This window comes from Trichechus manatus, unplaced genomic scaffold, assembly GCF_000243295.1.
Source record: "Trichechus manatus latirostris isolate Lorelei unplaced genomic scaffold, TriManLat1.0 scaffold00055, whole genome shotgun sequence".
Taxonomy (NCBI): domain Eukaryota; kingdom Metazoa; phylum Chordata; class Mammalia; order Sirenia; family Trichechidae; genus Trichechus; species Trichechus manatus.
The window spans coordinates 1,075,796-1,095,694 of record NW_004443991.1 but is presented as its reverse complement, the minus strand read 5'-3'; the positions used below and the strand labels follow the sequence as shown (position 1 = coordinate 1,095,694).

Sequence of the window (19,899 nt, the reverse complement as noted above, 5' to 3'; positions counted from 1 at the left end):
TAACTGTTAAATGAGAAACTATTTTGTTCTGGAAGCTTTCATCTTAAGTGAGAATAGCAGCACAATTGGAAGAGCGTAGTCAATGTCACTGAACTGTCACTGAACTGTGCATGTAGAAATTTTTGAAACGGTCTATCTTTGCCTGTGTGTATTTTCACCAAAAAAAAAAGGTTGAGAAGTAGAGGGTTGACATGTTGTGGGGCTGTTAACCAACGTCATAAAACAATATGTGTACTACTGTTTCGTAAGAAACTATTTGTTCCGTAAGCCTTCACCTAAAGTACAATAAAAAAAAAAAATTATTGGTTCTCTCCTAATATTAAAACAATTAGACAGCTATAATATAGAAAGCAACAGAGAATGTTTACATGAAATGCTTGAACCAGAAAGTATGAATAATGAGACAATCCAAAAAAATAAGCTATTCATTATTTATCTGGATTTACTATACAATACGAAGTTTTAATGAAATTTAATGGCTCTACTTTTAAAACAAAGGTAGCATTATTTAATACTTTTTAAGCCAAAGCAGTAACAGAAACATCTATAAAACACTTCGACCAGGTTTTAAATTAACTTACTGAGCTCACAAAGAAACCAACTCATTTTAACTTTTCACTAAATTCTATTTTCAAAATAAATATATCTGCCTATAAAAAATTAAGAATTTGGGAGAAACCTTGGGAATTAAATAAAATTAGACTAATTCAATGGTCCTATCACAAGGAAGAGTAGAAAGATGATTCACAATATTTTAAAATAAGCTATTTCCTTTAAATGAGTCTTAGGTAAATTATAATAAAAGTCCGATAACTGGCATTGTGCAGGAACAGTTACAGTAAATAAAAACTCTTAGTAGGTCGGTTATCAGAGAGTAAACTGTCATTTCTAAAAATACTAGAATTAAGTTAGTAAGATTCTTTTGCTCATCTTAATTGTAGATCCAGTAGGTTTTTAAACTTTAAACTTACGGAATCTTTTTGTCTTTCAATGACAATCACCCCAAGCCTTAATGTCAGACTAGGGGTAGAAAAGAGATAGATTATATATCACGTACCCCGTGGCCTAACTTCTTTCAAGGAAAACCAAAAACAGAACCCTAGAACTGTGCTTCTCTGGAATCAATCCTATATGTTAACTCACCAACCGAAATACATGTATCTTATTAGGAAAAAAATCTAAAAATATTACAAAATTACACAAGGTGCATAAATTAAAAATTTGAGCCAGGAACTGTGCCTATTTTTAGGTGCTATAATTTTCTTTACTCTTAGGGGCAGCAGAGGGAAGTAAATGATCTCCAAAGTTAAGACCCTGCCAACTCTAAGACTACATTATTTTCTTTGTTTCACTTTCCCCTGTCTCAGAAGAAAAACTGCAAGTTTTATGAAGTTCTTCAGTTTCAATGACATTGATTTTCATCTGTGGAATGGGAGATAATAAAGAATTGTACAAGGGAAAAAAATATTAAAATGACCAAGCAAAAAACAGAAAGAAGAAACAGATCAAACATCAGCATCACACACTCCTAAAAGCAGAGTAAGAAAAGCTTGGCATTTGAAACTGGTGCATGAAATTTCAGCCAAGTCAGCATAAGGCTAACAGACAGTATGAGGCATGCTAAAGAAACAGATAGTGTGATAGAGCTGGTCTACTCAGTGGCTTACCGCTCTGTACATGTTCTGTCTGGCCAAGGAAGATTGAAAGACATTCTATAGCAAATCAAGGCAGAGGACAGAACAAAATGATTACAAAAAATAAAACAACTTTAACACAAAAATATAGTATAATCAGTTTTTCTAACCTAGAAGGTACATCTTAAAGAAAATGTTTCAATCACCCCAAGTACAAAGAAAAATGAAGAAAAGCTAGATTCAAGTGATTATTTAAATAAGTTTTTTCAACTCAGTTATCACCAGAATCTTTTTAAAATAAGATGTATTTTAAAATAAAAATTTAAATGTACATGTACAAAATAGTAGCAATAATAGCACTATAATTCAGAATGCACTAACTAAAAGGGTTAGGCTTTTGAGAGCTGGCACAGCTTTAACGTGCAAACAAGTCTTTCAGGCTTGATACACAAATACTACTTATCAGTTGATCATTTTAGATAATGTAAATTTTTCTGGGTTAGTGAAAATGACCTATTATCAAAACTTTGCTGTTTGCTAAGTGGAAAAAATGTGCTTTTGTTTGCATATGGAATACACTTAATAAAGTGACAAACAGCAAATTCCTGACATTCATTCAGTTCTCAAAGTCAAACATCTCAACTTTTCCAGGATACTGCAAGTAAGACATGAGTGAGATTAAATATTATTAACACATTTCCAAGATCAGCTTGCTTAAAAACAAACATTTCTGCTTTGGAACCATAAGGTTAGCTTTGAACTCTATGAACAAGAAAGGTCAATTAGGCTAATGCACGGAGGAAAAAAATACACTGTACACTCAGAGTTCCAGTAAGAAACAACAGAAAAGATACTCTTAATCTTTCTTACTACTGTTAGCTGTGACCTTCATTTGTAATTCACTGGAAAATGAGGTTTGCTTATATTCTGTGAACAAAATTCTATGAAGACCCGAACTCTTAATCTTGAGAAAGTGGGTTTCTGCTTTATTTAACACGACCAAATTTTCTCAGCTTTAAATTCCTGGTGCAGAAGAAGAAGTCCTGCTATGAGATTACTGCATTTAGTAGCTGATTCCCCATCCATTTGACAACTGGTAAGCAGCTACTTTATGAAATGTAATACATATAGTTGACTGTGGATATGTTTTTAATCAATGGCATGAAGGGGCAGAGCCATTATTTGTGTTATTCTGAGCAGTGGCAGAGAAGAGAGAACTTGTACGCCAAAATTTTCCAGCAATAAAGTACATCTCTGCAATATTAATGATACCTATGAAATTATTTAATAAAAAAGTACTTTATGATCCTCTTCTAGAACACATTCAACTGTTTACTGCCAGACACTTTTCTTTAGTTTTAATTATTCAACATAAACTCACTGCATAAGCAACTCACCGGTCCACAGGAGTTGAAGTATTCTCAATAAAACTGATAACTTTTTCCCTGACATTAACGGATTTTGTCTTCAAAGCAACAGTCATTTTATTTACTAGTGATTTCATTCCTCTATCATTTGCACCATTAGAAGATTCACCCTGAAAGAAAAGAACTTAATGATGGATTAACTGCTCTCCAAATCATCAGCAAACACACCAGGGCTAAAGGTTAACTAGATGAAACTATTTTAAGAATGGATTGTAGAAAATAAAAATTAAGATATATATTGCATATATATACATGTATGAAGTCTGAAATTACCCTCTTCATTCAGTAAAAAAAAAAATAGTTAAAGTTACTGACCATTCTTAACTCAGGCTAGTCTAAAAAGGTAAGCAAAAGTATAATCAGAGTATCATTCATGTAGTTAAATTATCACACATTTCTTCCTTGTATATTTTTTTGCTTCGTAAACCATTCTCACCTAGGCCTTTAATTTTCAAAGAAAAGTTCCCCTGATGTTCCTAATAGATGTGAACATAATTCTTAAATTGCTTATGGGATTGTTCACACGTACCTTAAGAGGGCAATTTCTTGATGTCAAAAGTTTTAAAAGTATTTCTATCTTTTGCCCATTAATTCCTCTTCAGAATTTATGAGAAGGAAATAATCAGGAAGTGAACAAAGCTTTAGGTACTATTTAATGGAGAATTATACAGCCACAAAAAATGCTTTTAAAAAATATTTTAAAACACTATAAAATGCTATGTTCAGTGAAAAACAAAATAAAACTATATGTACACTATGATAACTACTTTTGAAATAAAACACTAAAATACACATGCAATAAGAAAAGACTTGAAATATTTCAAAATATGAATAGCAATTATCTCTGTTCAGTAGGATTACAGGTATATATATAGGTGTATATATAGGTGTGTATCAGTTTGGCTGGGCCATGATTCCCGGTATTGTGAGATTTTCCTATATGTTGTAAATCCTGCCTCTATGATGTTAATGGGAGGGAATGGGCGGCAGTTGTGTTAGTGAGGCAGGACTCAATCTACAAGACTGGATTCTGTCTTGAGGCAATCTCTTTTGAGATATGAAAGAGAAGCAAGCAGAGACAGGGGGACCTCATACCACCAAGAAAGCAGTGCCAGGAACAGGGTGCACCCTTTGGACCCAGGGTCCCTGCGTGGAGAAGCTCCTAGTCTGGGTGAAGATTGATGATGAGAAGGCCAACAGAGAGAGAAAGCCTTCCCCTGGAGCTGACACCCTGAATTTGGACTTTTAGCCTACTTTACTGTGAGGAAATAAACTCCTCTTTGTTACAGCCATCCACTTACGGTATTTCTGTTATAGCAGCAGTAGATGACTAAGACAATAGGTGATTCTGTTTTCCTTTTTATACTTCTCTTATTTACATATTGTGCTACAATGAACATGTATGACTTTTATTTTTAGGAGAATTAAGTCACTAACACAAAAAATCACGTTTCTATCTCTATAACCAAATTAAATTGATTGTGGGAAGTCTCTGGACTTTTTAAATATAACACATCTTTACAACAGTTGCTACGATGGCTTCCATTTGTTTTCTACATCTGAAGATAAAAGCTTCCACAGAAAGACTACCCAATGTTCTTAAAAGCCTGTGAGCCACCATCTAAGATACTTCACTGGTCTCATCCCTTCGGGAGCAAAGGAGAACGAAGAAAACTAAAGACACAAAGGAAAGATTAGTCCAAAGGACTGATGGACCACAACTACAACGGCCTCCACCAGACTGAGTCCAATACAACTAGATGGTGCCCGGCTACCATCAGTGACTGCTCTAACAGGGAACACAACAGAGGATCCTGGACAGAGCTGGAGAAAAATGTAGAACAAAATTCTAACTCACAAAAAAAGACCAGACTTATTGGCCTGACAGAGACTGGAGAAACCCCGAGAGTATGGCCCCCGTACATCCTTTTAGTTCAGTAATGAAGTCACTCCTGAGATTCACCCTTCACCCAAAGATTAGACAGTCCCATAAAACAAAACGAGACTAAAGGGGCACACCAGCCCAGGAACAAGGACTATAAGACAGGAGGGGACAGGAAAGCTGGTAAAAGCAAACCCAAGGTCAAGAAGGGAGAGTGCTAACATGTTGTGGGGTTATTAACTGATGTCATAAAACAATATGTGTACTGTTTAATGAGAAACTGGTTTGTTCTGTAAACCTTCATCTAAAGTACATTAAAAAAAAAAAAAAAGACTACCCAATGCTATGGGTGGGAATATAAATTAGAATAACATCCTTTGGAGGACAATTTGATAATAATGCAGAATTCTAAGGATTTTGTTAAGTATTCTTTTTAAGTAACTTGTGACCAAGTTACTCCACTTCTAGGACTAAATAATCATGGCACATAAAAACATATTACTGTAATAATTAATTGTGGTCGTGTTGGTAATAGAAGAAGACTGGAAGCAACATAAGTATCCAATAATAGGTGACTGACTGACTAACTTATATACATCCATACAATGGAATACTATTTAATTATTAAAAAGGAAAACAGCAAATGTTTAATAAATAAATGGCAATTTCCCATGAAGAGAGCTTAGAAACCTAGAGGATCAGGTTGAAAACAAAATTCTCAGAGAAACCTATCTGCTGAAAAATTGACAACAATTTGCTTTGATTTACATGGCTAAAGATCAGTTTCAAGACATCTAGTGAATTACAATTTTATAATTACTATTATGTATGTAGGTGACAAGATACTATGCTTTACATGTACTTGTACGTTAATCCTCACATCATCCTTATGAGGACGGTTCTGTTATTAGGACCTCTATGGCACAGATCTTGCTGGTTATCATGAAGAAGGTAAGTTTTAGAGAGGAAACTTGAACCCAGGTCTATCAGACCCCTAAGCCCATGCTCATAACCATGACCCAGTCCTGCAGTTTTCCTTCTATTTTGATTGTAAAGAATCATTAAGAAGATGAAGCCTAGCATATGTTAAGAATTTGATTTAATGATATTTAATTCAACTGACATCTAATTCAGTTGAAATACTGAAAAAGCACAACACACTCATGACTCAAATATTTCCAAAGTAGAATAAAAAATGAATTAGCAAAACCCTACAATATCTCAGTAACTCAAAATCAGATATAATCAGACATAAATGTGGGTGGACTAAAGTTCTAATCATGTAAGTTTATGGTGGAGAGGGGTACAGACATGGCAAGTGAAGGATGAGACCATGAGTCCTAGGATTCTCCTGGCTCAAACCAAATGGGATTCCTGGCATAGGTGTACTTGAGAATCCCAGCTAGTTACAGGCCCCAGAATTGTCCAGATTGATATTTAAGCTGGAGCAGAAAACTGTCACTACACAACACCACACTGCAGCTGGGCAGGGAGAAATGTGAATTGAGCAGCTGGACCTCCAAGACTCCTGGCTGGTTAGCTGTGTAAGCTTGCGCCATCATTTCATTAACCTCACAATAATATGACTTCCTACTGCATGCTTTTGAAATATTTTTACTCCATTTCTGTTATGGTGGGGGTTTAGTAGTGAATCACCTTTTGTAGGCATTTATCCAACTCTGGTGACCCATTCTACACATACACTTACATCAACAGAACTGATACTGCTCCTTGAGCCTGCGGTACTTGCAATCCAATGGCCATATCCACTTTCTGGTCCATCCACATTAATGTCTGCCAGGTGCTGCTGCAGTGCTAAAGATAAACAAGAAAAAAAAATCTGAAATACCAACCCGTTTGAAACATTTATTACCAGAGAAGTATAATAAACATGTCATAAAAAAAACAAACGAAACCCATTGCCGTCAAGTCAACTGCGACTCATAGGGACCCTACAGGACAGAGTAAAACTGCTTCATAGGTTTGACAAGGAGTGGCTGGTGGATCCGAACTGCCGATCTTTTGGTTAGCAGCCGAAAGCTTAGCCACTGCGTCACCAGGGCTCCAAACATGTCATAGCTGAGTGATAAAGAATCCAAGGACATAATCACAGGTGTTTCTTTCTGTGCCTTTATAAAAGAATAAAGGACCCAGGCTACAGAAAGTCTTCCTTTTTTACTTCTCCTTCCTCCCTTCCTTCTAAAGCCCTCTGTACAAAGATACTTTGCTGCTGTTGTTGTTAGTTGCCATGGAATTGATTTTGACTCATGGCAACCCCATGTGTGCGGGGAAGAAGTGCTCCATAGGATTCTCAAGGCTGTGGCCTTTCAGAAGCAGACTGCCAGGCCTGTCTTCTGAGGCACCTGAGTGGGTTCGAAATATGAACCTTTCAGCTAGTAGTCAAGCGCTTAACCATTTGTGCCACCCAGGGACCAACACAGACAATCTTAAGTGACCCTACGAGTCAGTATGTCTACATACTAAGTGTAAAGGTTTGATATCTTCCCCTTTGAAAAGTAATCTTTCAAGTTTTAACAAATAATTTCAGCAACATTTTTATGACATAAAGGATTAACAGAAAACCTATGGTGACTTTTGCTATACCATAAAGAGATATCAACCAATCTTTCCCACAGTAAAGAAGCAGTCTTAGGCATTAACTGCTATGGAAAGAGGTTATTCTTGGTAAAAAATAAAAAAATGATTCAGAGCAAAAAAAAAAACAGTATCTAAAATCTAGACTGTACTATAAAAGAATGCTTTCCAGACACTTTTGACCACAACAAGCTTAATAACCAGGTTTTGTATCATGTTACCAGATTATTAACAAATAACACTGGGCCTAGGGCCAACACCTGGCCTAACACTACTTACAATGCTCCTATGATTAAAACCTAAGATCCTGCTATTTTCAAGATGCTTTGATTTGATTTTATCATTAATTTTTCCAAGCATTTACAGTTCAGTATTTTTATAATGGCTCTTTTCTAATCTTACTGGACTGACCTAATCTTTCATAAATTCTCAAACAGTTGCCTGCAGAGATCTTGTCGATTATTTTAATACCCCGGTTTACCAGATATTAGTCTTCAGATTTCAAAACATCAACTTATTTATTTTATTCCATTAAGTCAACATTTCTTTAGCAGAAATACCTTCAAGTAGCTCAAAACAAAATGAACAATAAAACAAAACAAAAAACCTGAACAGTACAAAGGGTATACTGTAAACAGTATTTCTTCCATTCTTGTTTCCCAGCACCATCTAATCCTCCTTCTCCATAGAGGGGAATAATACGGGCAGTTTTTCATGCATCCTTACAGAAATAGCTTTTGCAAATATAAGCAAATGGATGTTGTTGTTGTTGTTAGGTGCCGTCAAGTTGGTTCCGACTCACAGTGACCCTAGGTACAATAGAATGAAACACTGCCCGGTCCTGCGCCATTCTCACAATCGCTGTTATGCTTGAACCCATTGTTGTAGCCACTGTGTCAAACCATCTCGTAGCAAATTGAATACATCTATTTAAACAGTCTTTCATCAAATAGTCATTCATTGCATTTGTTACATCTGTCTCTTATCTATATATCCAGCTGGCCTTCCTTTTTCTTTTTTTTTTTTATCATGGTTTAAATAAAGGTTTACAGAGCAAATTAACTTCTCATTAAACAATACACAGACTGTTTTGAGACACTGGCTGCCAACCCCACGACGTGTCAACATTCTCCCCGTCTTGACCTCAGCTTCCCCATTTCCATTCATCCAGCTTTCCTGTCCCCTCCTGTCTTCTCGTCCTTACTCCTGGGCTGATGTACCCATTTAGTCTCATATACATGACTGATCTACATGTATTACTGTTTGTTTTATGGGACTGTCTAATCTTCAGATGAAGGGTGAACCTTGGGAGAGACTTCAGTACTGAGTTGAAAGGGTGTCTAGGGGCCATACTCTTGGGGTTTCCCCAGTCTCTGTCAGACCAGTAAGCCTGTTCTTTTTTTGTGAGTTAGAATTTTGTTCTACATTTTTCTCCAGCTCTGTCCAGGACTCTCTATTGTAATCCCTGTCAGAGCAGTTGGTGGTGGTAGCCTGGCACCATCTACTTGTGCTGGACTCAGTATGGTGGAGGCTGTGGTGGTTGTGGTCCATTAGTCCTTTGGACTAATCTTTCCCTTGTATCTTTGGTTTTCTTCATTCTCCCCTGCTCCAGATGGGGTGGGACCAGTGGAGTATCTTAGATGGCCGCTCACAAGCTTTTAAGACCCCAGACGCTACTCACCAAAGCAGGATGTAGAATATTTTCTTTATAAACTATGTTATGCCAATTGACCTAGATGTCTCCCGAGACCATGGTCGCCAACCCTCAGACCAGTAATTTGGTCCCTCAGAAGTCTTAATGTGTCTATGAAGCTTCTATGACCTTGTCTTATACAAGTTGTGCTGACTTCCCCAATATTGTGTACTGTCCTACCCTTCACCAAAGTTACCACTTATCTATTGCCTAGTTAGTGTTCTCCCCTCCCTCCTTCCTCTCCCTCATAACCATCGAAGATTGTTTCTGTGGGTAAACCTTTTCATGAGTTTTTATAATAGTGGTCTCATACGGTATTTGTCCTTTTGTGATTGACTTATTTCACTCAGCGTAACGTCCTCCAGATTCATCCATGTTGTGAGATGTTTCACAGACTCATGATTGCTCTTTATCGCTGTGTAGTATTCCATTGTGTATATGTACCATAGTTTGTTTAACCATTCATCTTCCTTTCTTTATAGATACTGAATGACCAAAAATAGCAGAGTCTACCCATTAACTAACTTGGCTAAATCAGCTCTGCTGATAATCAATATAATTTCCTCTAAAAAGGGAAGGCAAAGGAATTAGTAAATTATAACCTTACCCATAAAACCTCCACTGGCAATGCTCACATACTCTTTGTTTTTCTGTAATGGAAAATAAAATTTAAATTAATCTAAAATGCAATTTAATTAAAACTTCTGATCGCTCTATAAACATTTACAATTGCAACAGTTACATATTAAATGCCTGGACTTTCTTTTTTCCTTGACATTTTAGAATTTGGCACAGAAAGGTTTATGTACATTTACCTCATGTATTGTAGGTCTAGTGCTTTGGTGGGAGGAAGGGGACATGGCTATTAACAAGACTCTGATAATATTTTCAGTATAATCTCAAGTAGTGCAATAAAGAGTCAAACAAAATCAGTTAAATGGAATTTTTTGGATGTAATTAAGAGTGATTTCTCAAAGCTTTCAAAATATTTTGTGCACTTTTATAGAAATATTCCAGCTTATAAATGAAGAAATGACAGAATGTTACCATTCTATAAACCAGGGAAACTTGAATACTAGTTAATATTTTTTACAATAAAGTACGATAAGGATGATGCGGTTCAATTTTCCCTACTTTTGAATGTATGTAAAATTTTTAGAACAGGTTGATTAAATTTATGAGTAAAATAAGGTTGGATCCCTACTTCTGTTATTCTTTATAAGTTTCTAAGATCTTTCTTTGAATAAGGTTTAAACTTTTCTTACAATCCGTCACCCAAAATACCTTGCTCTTTCTCTGATTTTGTTCTTTCTGGAATACTAATCTTTAGACTAATTTTCTTAAATAAGATTCCCAGTAAAATACGGTATTAAAAAAAAGGATCTGAGTTGGGTGGTTTGTGCAACACCATACCCAATGTCTTCCTGACTTCCATAGTTCAAGATCACACAAAGTGAGAAACTTAATATATAAACTACTGAAGAATACTTAATTAAGCAATTATTTATATAAAGACAAAGCCATCACTGAGTGTAGCTTTGTAGAGAAGGCAGAAGGACACGCTGCATAAAATTACTACAGATCAGGTGTGTTGAAGTCAACATTCAAACACAAAAAGGAAAGGCGGCTAAAGGTCATGAATAAATACATATATATTCAATTTCACAGTAAAGATAATAAATGCATATGTGTTGTTGTTTAGGTGTTGTCGAGTCGGTTCCAATTCATGTACAACAAAATGAAACACTGCCTGATCCTGCACCATCCTCACAATTGTTGCATGTTTGAGTCCACTGTTGCAGCCACTGGGTCAATCTACCTCACTGACCCTTTATTTTACCAAGTATGATGTCCTTCTCCAGGGACTGGTACTCCTAATCACATGTCCAAATGCACATATAGCTACTGTAAAAGGTACTAAGACATGAGTACACATAAACATCAATGCAACAGAATAATCTAGAAATAGATCCTGATGCATAGAGAAATTCAGTACACATACTCTTCACTTACTATCTTGTTATCCAACATCCTGCATTCACAACAACAGTAAAAAATCTACTACCTGACTTTTGCACATTAACAATGTACCTCTAGCAGTAATGAACGCCGAGGTGCAAGGCAAGAGTAACACTGGCTGTGATGGTTAAGGTTATGTGTCAGCATAACCTTATAATCATGGCTGTGCCATGATTCTCACTAATTTGTCAGTTATGTAATGACGTAATCTGGCAGTTACATAATGATGTAGTCATCCTCCATTTTGTGATGTGATATGGTCATCCTCTATTTGTGCATATCGCTGATTTTCGCACCATGACCTGGTCTTTGGAACCTAACCATGTCAATAAGTGAAGAGTGGGTATACAGTAAAAAGGTGGCATTTGAAATTGATGGTACAACTGGTTGGCTATCTGGAAAAATATTTTTTGACTCCTATCTCACTTCTAACATCAAAATAAATTCCAGATAGTTCAAGACTTAAATCCAAAAATCAAACAAAGCCGATTGCCATCGAGTTGATTCTGACTCATGGTGATCCTATACGACAGAGCAGAACTGCCTTAAGGGGTTTCCAAGGTTGTAAATCTTTATGGAAGCAGACTGTACAATCCTTCTCCCACGGAGTGGGGGGTTAGGTTCGAATTGCCAACCTTTCGGTTAGCAGCCAAGCACTTAACCACTGCACCAACAAGGCTCCTTAAATTTAAAAAAATAAACCATGTAAGTATCCAAAGAAAGTATGTGATAAAAATCTGGGGAAGGAGAAGAACTTTCTTGGCAAGACACAAAACCCAGAAGCTGTAAAGAAATACGTGGATAAATATGACAACGTACATAAAACCACAAAACCACCTATGAGAATTTCTTAGAGGTGGTATCAGTAACAAAGCAAAATTAAAATAACTCATATAAGCATACCTGTAAAAAGTGTGCCAGGACCATGTTCATATACATGTCTTCTTCCTCCCTGCCACTGCCCATGAAACAGAGGTGCTCTCCACCAGCTATGGAGCCGGACTCGATGGACTGCTTCTGTGCTTCGAGCAAGGATTTTACTGACTGTGCAAATTCAGATGGATTCTGGAGCATCTAGACAATTTTTTAAAAATAAAAATCTTAGCAAGCCTGTGTTTCACATATATTTTGCAAAATTTGAAATAAACACTATCATTTAAATAGACATCATGAAAAGGACATAAAATCCCTGGGACAGAAGAAAGGAAATGTGTATAAATGCATCTATAATACATTAGTACAACAGTTGAAAATTCACTGGAAGATTAATTTATGCAAATAAAATACTTTTCCATTAAAAAAAGGTTTTTTTGATTGTTGTATTTTGTTTTTTAAGTAACAACTAGCTATGGTTTCCTAAAGTATTACAACAGAGGAAGAGTTTAACACTGAGTGGAAGGGTCCACGACTAAAAACAATACATCAAAACAAGCTACATTTTTTAGGTTTCCACTTATATGGCAAACCATATATTTCTTAGAGAACAGCCAGAAATAGTAGAAGCCATTCATTTATTCATTTATTTATCAGCACTACTCTAGGTATTGGAGATACAAGAATGAAAAAATTCATTTCTTACCCTCAATGAAACAAATATATAAATAATTACAAAAAGAAATTAAAAATGGTTATAATGGGGCTACACAAAAAGTACAGTGAAAATCCAATAGAAAAATGGACAACCTATGTAGAAAAGCAATTTGTAAAAGCAATACAAATAAACAACACACCCGTAAAGAGACGCTCAACCTCACGAGTAATTACCACTGTTTTTTCATCTATCATTCTAGTAAAAAGAAAAAAACTAATCATGTCCAATAATGCTAACTGTATGAAATAATCACACTCATTTACAGTTGTAAAGTATAAACTAGTTCGGTCTTTTTAAAGGTACTATGGTGGTCTCTGGTAACATTTTATATGCCTATACCCCTCGACTTAACAATTCTCCTTTTAGAAATCTATTTTACGGAAATATTTGCACAAATTCACAAAAATATATATAAAGATTTTAACTGTAACACTGTTTATTACGGAAAACTGAAAATAACCTTAATGTACATCAACAGGGCAACACACTATGGATCATTATGCAGTCATTAAAAAGAATGTAATTAAACGGAAAGATCTCTTAAGAAACTGTTAAGTGAAAAAGCAAGTGACAGAAAAAGAAATATATATTAAATAAAGGTCTGAAAGATTAAACAAGTTGATAATAGTGGCTGATTCTGTGGATATTCCTTCAGTTTTTTAAAAAAAGGATGCATTCTTGACTCACTTGAGTAAATTTTTAAAATAAGAACAAGAGAAAGACCATCTAAGTCTTCCTAGAGGAGTCAAGAAAGAAAAAGGCACGAAGAGTTCACCTACAGGGCGTGAACATGTAGGATGGCCTTTCTCACCTATGGTGCCCAAAACTTCTAGGTTCTTCTACCTCCATTTTCCATGAGATTCCTCTCTGCATCAGCTAGGCCCTTCTACACACCCTTTTGTTCTCAAGCATTAACTTTTTCAGACAAGTTGGGGAGGAAGAGGATGGATTACTTATGGATTACATACTCAGCAAAAGGGGTTAACTGCACCACTCCTCTGTTCTCCCCATCTGACCCCAAAACAGCTTAACTAACGTCAGCCTCAGTTCTACTAAGTTCTTTGATAGCCTTTAATTATTTACTTTATCTGCTCCTTCAATTAAAATGGCCCTACGACAGTAACAATAATTACCATTTTCTGAGCACCTATACGCCAGTTACTACCGTTATTAAATATAAGTACTCATGATGAAAAAACAAAAAGTGGCTTACAGTAAAAACTTTTAGAGTTCTTACCCAATTAATAATAAGCGCTAATGTTTACAGAGTACTTACTAGGTGCAAGGCACTATGCTAAATGCTGTATCAGGTAGCTCACAGCAAGAAGGTTAGAACTTACTGACATAACAATGGTAAGCAATAGTGAGCCACTGTTAACAGGGTTTTCATCTATCCTTTATGATGTGAAAAGGGGTTCCTGGGTCAAAAGGAAACCTGAGACCAATACTTATAAGAACAGAGACTCTCTCCTTAAGCAGAAAGAAAAACATTCCCAATTTGGGACACGTCTATTTATTTATGGGCTAAAGAAAAAAATACGACTTTCTCTCTTAATTAAAAAAATTTTTTTTTCCTTTTGATTAGCATCTGTACTAACCAGATCTGAATCTAAGTGGAAAGCAGTTGATAAATGCCCAGCATTATACTGTTCTGCAGGGCGGCAATCCACCACGAAGAACCGGACTCCTTCCTAAGAGAGAAACAATATTTGACATACCGGAATTTGCCATAAGGTTCATAACACACAATAAAATATTAACAATTAACCAAAGGAGAGTGAACATTATTGTTAAAAAAAAAATCTCACTTAGAAGCATGAGGACCCAGTTAATATATATCCCCAAGGGCCTAAATAATTTTATTCATGTTAAACAGTTAAAACATTTTGCGTATTTGTTCTTGACTGGAAAGTCTTACAATATGTAGCAGGAAAAACTTACACTAGAATTTCATGATATTTATATGTGTAAGATACACTGCTTCTATTTCTGCAACTACACCCACAAACTTATCAAAAATCAATTCACATAACTGAAATGTCTTTCTTGTGGGGGGAAAAAGGTTTTCTAAAATGCCAGTTTGAAATGAAGAAGTTTATATGGGTCACTTTAAACTGGATTACATGTTTTCATTTGTTTTTTACTACTAGTTCTAATAAAAGTGACATGTTTTTTGAAAATTCTCAACAATCAGTTCAGATATTAAGTCCAAATAAGAAATATCTATTGTAAAAGGTCTGTCTTCCCACATCCATTCCTTTCCGCCCCTAAACCTTCCAAATACACACATTCATGGTTAACTGTTACAATAATTATAATAAAGAACATACATTTAAAAAATAGCAGTGATCAAACTGGCTCATTAGATTTTCCTGAAGAGAGTCACAGAAAAGTATGGTATATTTTCTGTGTTCTCCTTGTTATACACTTTATACCATTAAACTATACAATTCAATTAGCTATATAACTACACACAATTTAACTGCCACATTTAATTGCTTTGTTGAAATATGAAAAAAATTTTTTGGCAGTTTATAAAAATTGGTCTCAAAATGACAAAAATAATTGTTGACAACTAAAATCACACACAAGCTGACAGTTTAGAAATGACCACCTGAACAGAAGATTTAATACATTAATCATTCAAAAAAGCAAAATGGCCACATTGTTGTAGTAAATAAATTTTGTGGGAATCAATGAAGAGTGAGTTAATGATAGTTCCTCACATAAAGGGGACAGGGACAGGGACAAACTGTGGGTTTCTTTTACTTGCCCCTTGCAGCTGGTTTGCTTGAAGGATCTCTGACACTGAGACAGCCAGACAAAGAGCCTGACTCAGATCTGCATCGTCATCCTTAATTCCCAACAAAGTGCTGCCGAATAGATGGTGGTTATCCTGTTTGCAGATTTTTAAAACATGATGGAGGAAAAAAAAAAAAATCAAAACCTTTCTTCCTAAAAATATTCTTATTAAACCATGATCAAAGATAAATTACATAGCATCCTTGAGTCGTGTGATTTTTGAAACTTAATATTATACAATCTCAAGTTATAAGACTAAAAGCTACAGAAAGGCCACATACAAAGTCCCTGTCAGAGTTTATACAAAATGAAAGACTAAGGAAAAATAACCCATTCTACATAGCTATTTTCTATACTATCATATATAATTAACTATTAAATTTTAAAAATGGCTGCTCACCTTGCATAGTTTAATGTAATAAGTGGCAGTGATGAATTACATAAATTATGTAATACACTGATCAGTATAGCTTGTTCTGATTAGCAAGTGCTAGTGCAAATTTCCTACGTCTGAAAAACAAAAGTTGCTCCTAAGATTGAAAAGAACAAAATAAGACATCTTTTCACAGAGTATCCTAAAACACCATTCCACCATCTGACTTGCCCCACCTTGTTGGGAAGTGAGGGGCTCCACATAAGGCAATTGTTAAAGCAGCTGGAGTTAGCCCACAGAAACAAATCTCAGTTTTTAAGTAATTCTTTCCGTGGGAAATATTCTTCAAAGTTTTTCCTTACTTGCCTGGAACACACTATACTGAACATGACGTAATCTTATTTTGATGCTTCAGTGACATGACTACCAACTAGCAATTATCATAGCAGAATGCTTAAAAAAAGACAGTAAAGTTCTCCTGGGCACCTTAAGTCACAGACCAACCTGTTTGCTTTATGAATGGTACTTCCATGCCTGCTCCACTAGTAGCTTTTTCTTCTTCTTAAGAGTTTTATTTTGTAGGCACTCACACCACTTGTGCTTCTAATCTGGTGTCCTTTCTTAAAAACGCCTATCAGTCTGAGGAATATTCTAGGTCTCTGCGGGGCTGAGGAGGAGCCCTGGTGGCACAGTGGTTAAAGTGTTCAGCTGCTAACCAGAAGATCAGCAGTTCGAACCCACCAGCCACTCTGTGGAAGATATGGCAGTCTGCTTCCATTAGATTTACAGCCTTGGAAACCCTATGAGGCAGTTCTATTCTGTCCTATAGGGTCACTATGAGTCGGAATCAACTCAACAGCAATGGATTTGGTTTTCTTGGATGGAGTTAAGTGATCCCTTTTTATTGATATGACAGCTCTGCACCATTAAAGCTGTGCAATGCTTACCTCCAGGTAACCCGTTGCCATCGAGTCGATTCCGACTCATAGCGACCCTATAGGATAGAGTAGAACTGCCCTACAGGGTTTCCAAGGAGCGGCTGGTGGATGCAAACTGCTGACCTTTTGGTTAGCAGTCACATGCTTAACCACTGTGCCACCAGGGCCTCCACCTCCAGATAAAGAAGGGATAACTATACACTCTCCACTGGTTTTTCGTAATACAATTTTTAAAGTTAAGAAAGCACTCATTTGGAAACTCTCTCACAATTTTCTCACGATCAGAAATAACCAGTGTTCAGAGAAAGGGTACCATGGTTCCTAGCATATTTACATTCTATCTTTTTCACCTATCCTTTCATTCACTAGGGAGAGTATTCACACTGCAAAAATGATTAACACAAAACTGCAACACAGAAAAAGACAGAAAAGAATGACAAGAGTATTTCAGGAGAGGCAGGGCCAAGATGATGGAGCAGTCAGATGCTTCCTGTGGTCCCTCTTATAATAAAGAGCTGAAAAAACCAGTGAATTGCATATATATGACAATCTAGGAGCCCTGAATATCAAAGGCAAAGTTGAGGAATTGGTCTGAGTGGCAGGGGGAGGGAGAGACAGTTCAGAAACAGCGAGGAGTTTCCAGACCTGACCCAGCAGGAACCAGCGGCACCCTGCAGGCTAGATTGGCTGGCGTGAACGGTGAGGCAAGCAGTGGCGCCTGAGATGGGTTTTCCACATCAGGAGAGACCAAGTGGCGGAGAGTCTTCTCAAGCCTCCAGAACCAGTGAAAAGTGGCACTCAATTGGCAAAAGGTAAGTACATGCATCTAACCTACCAAGCAGATCAAAAAATAACCCCCTTTGGGAAGAACCTCTCTCCCATTTATCTGCCCCCTCCCTGCTCTGCATTGGATCCCGAGCTGGCTTCAGCGATTGCCACGTCCCCTAGGCCAGAAGTAGGACCTGTTGCATGCCCGGAGCCATTCTTCCGGCTTTGGAGAGGGAACAAATTAACAAACAGGAAAAAACAATCTGCCAGCTCTGCTAAGCCAAGAACTCAGGGCAGGCACAGCCCCTTTGCCTAGGCACAGGCATAAGGGGTCCATAAACTTTGAATGCCTTTCACCCCTGCATAGACCCGTGTGGGCCCATTTCAACAGCGTAGGCCCTCATTAGCACAGTACAACAGGGTATATACCTGAAGCCTATTTTCAACTGTATCTGCTATAAGGTGGAGTGGCAGATTTGTGACATTGGACACTACTCTGCCCATTAAGCGGGGTCCTCACCTACCCACATCAGGGGCCTGAGGACTGGTGGCTCCACCCACATCACCTAGCCACCTGTGACAGGGGTCCAAGAATAAGTGGTGTCTCCTAGTCATTACAGCCAATAGCACTGGGTGCTCATAGTCCAGCTGCAAAATCCACTCACCTACATGCTGTAGGAAACAGGGACATGCCTTCCTCCCAGACACTCAGGGGCAGCTGTAAGCCTCCTGCCTTGCTCAACACATGACACCTACTACAGCCAGACACCTGTGCCTACTCCAATCACCCCTGCCTGTCTAGGACTGCACCACACACCTGGTGACCGACTACCTGGACACTTGAACTGAATCCATGCAAGAAAAGTAAATGGACTCTTGGGCTCATATACCTAGTAATAGCTCTAACCACCTGATAACAGGATGTTAGAGCTTCAAAGGTGCCAATAATCAAACTAGCTCACATAACAAGCCTATTTGGGAATATCAAAACATAACAAAACAAGAAGCTAGGACACAGTAAGCAAACATAAATAAATATAATAACGTATTGATGGCTCGGAGACAACAGTCAATATCAAATCACATAAAGAGGCAGATCATGATGGCTTCAGAAAGCGCCCAAAACAGAGAATCAAGAAATTTTCTGGAGGAAGAGAACTTCTTGGAATTATTGGAGGTTGAATTCAAAAGATTTAACATACAGAGCTCTTCAACATATCAGGAAGATCATTCAAAATGCAGAACCAGCCAAGGAACACATAGACAAAGCAACAGAGGAACTTAAGAAGGCTATACAAGAGCATAATGACAAATTTAACAGGCTGCAGGAATCCATGGAGAGACAGCAAACAGAAATCCAAAAGATTAACAATAAAATTTCAGAATTAGACAACTCAATAGAAAGTCATAGGAGAAGAATTGAAGCAACAGAGGTCAGAATTAGTGAGACAAAGATAAAGTACTTGACACCAAATTATTTGAGGAAACAATAAGATAAAAGAATTAAGGAAAAAATGAAGAAACCCTAAGAATTATGTGCAACTTTATCAAGAGGAATAATCTATGAGTGACTGGAGTACCAGAACAGGGGGGGATAATAGAAAATACAGAGAGAACTGTTGAAGATTTGTTGGCAGAAAACTTCCCTGATATTGTGAAAGATGAGAAGATATCTATCCAAGATGCTCATCAAACCCCACACAACATAGATCCCAGAAGAATAATCAAACTTGCCAAAGCCAAAGATAAAGAGAGAATTTTAAGAGCATCTAGGGATAAACGAAAAGTCCTCTACAAAGGAGAGTCAATAACAATAAGCTCGGACTACTCAGGAGAAACCATGCAGGCAAGGCAGATGGATGACATACATAAAGCCTTGAAGGAAAAAAATTGCCAGCCAAGAATTACATAACCAGCAAAACTGTCTCTCAAATGTGATGGTGAAATTAGGGCATTTCCAGATAAATGGAAGTTTAGAGAATTTGTAAAAACTAAACCAAAATTACAAATATTAAAGGGAGTCCTCTGGTTAGAAAATCAGTAACATCAGATAACAACCCAAGACTAGAACACAGGACAGAACAACCAGATATCAACCCAGATAGGGAAGTCATAAATAAATCAAAGCTAAAACACTGAAAATAGGGAAACAGAGACATCAATATGTAAAAGATGAC

The 19,899-nt window shown here is 36.9% G+C and overlaps 1 protein-coding gene across 2 annotated transcripts in view; it reads right to left on the bottom strand.

The window, feature by feature from the left end:
• Window positions 1–19,899, bottom strand: part of TBC1D23 (TBC1 domain family member 23) — a 70,198-nt gene that overhangs the window by 9,685 nt on the left and 40,614 nt on the right. The window contains exons 9-15 of one of the 2 annotated variants that reach the window (XM_004378137.2): window positions 15,615–15,737; window positions 14,440–14,532; window positions 12,154–12,324; window positions 9,839–9,881; window positions 6,652–6,758; window positions 3,032–3,171; window positions 1,668–1,712 (exon numbers count right to left, since the gene is read on the bottom strand). In XM_004378137.2, the coding sequence (XP_004378194.1) occupies window positions 1,668–1,712; window positions 3,032–3,171; window positions 6,652–6,758; window positions 9,839–9,881; window positions 12,154–12,324; window positions 14,440–14,532; window positions 15,615–15,737 (722 nt within the window). The remainder of the gene's footprint in view (window positions 1–1,667; window positions 1,713–3,031; window positions 3,172–6,651; window positions 6,759–9,838; window positions 9,882–12,153; window positions 12,325–14,439; window positions 14,533–15,614; window positions 15,738–19,899) is intronic. The other variant, XM_004378138.1, reaches the window with a different exon arrangement.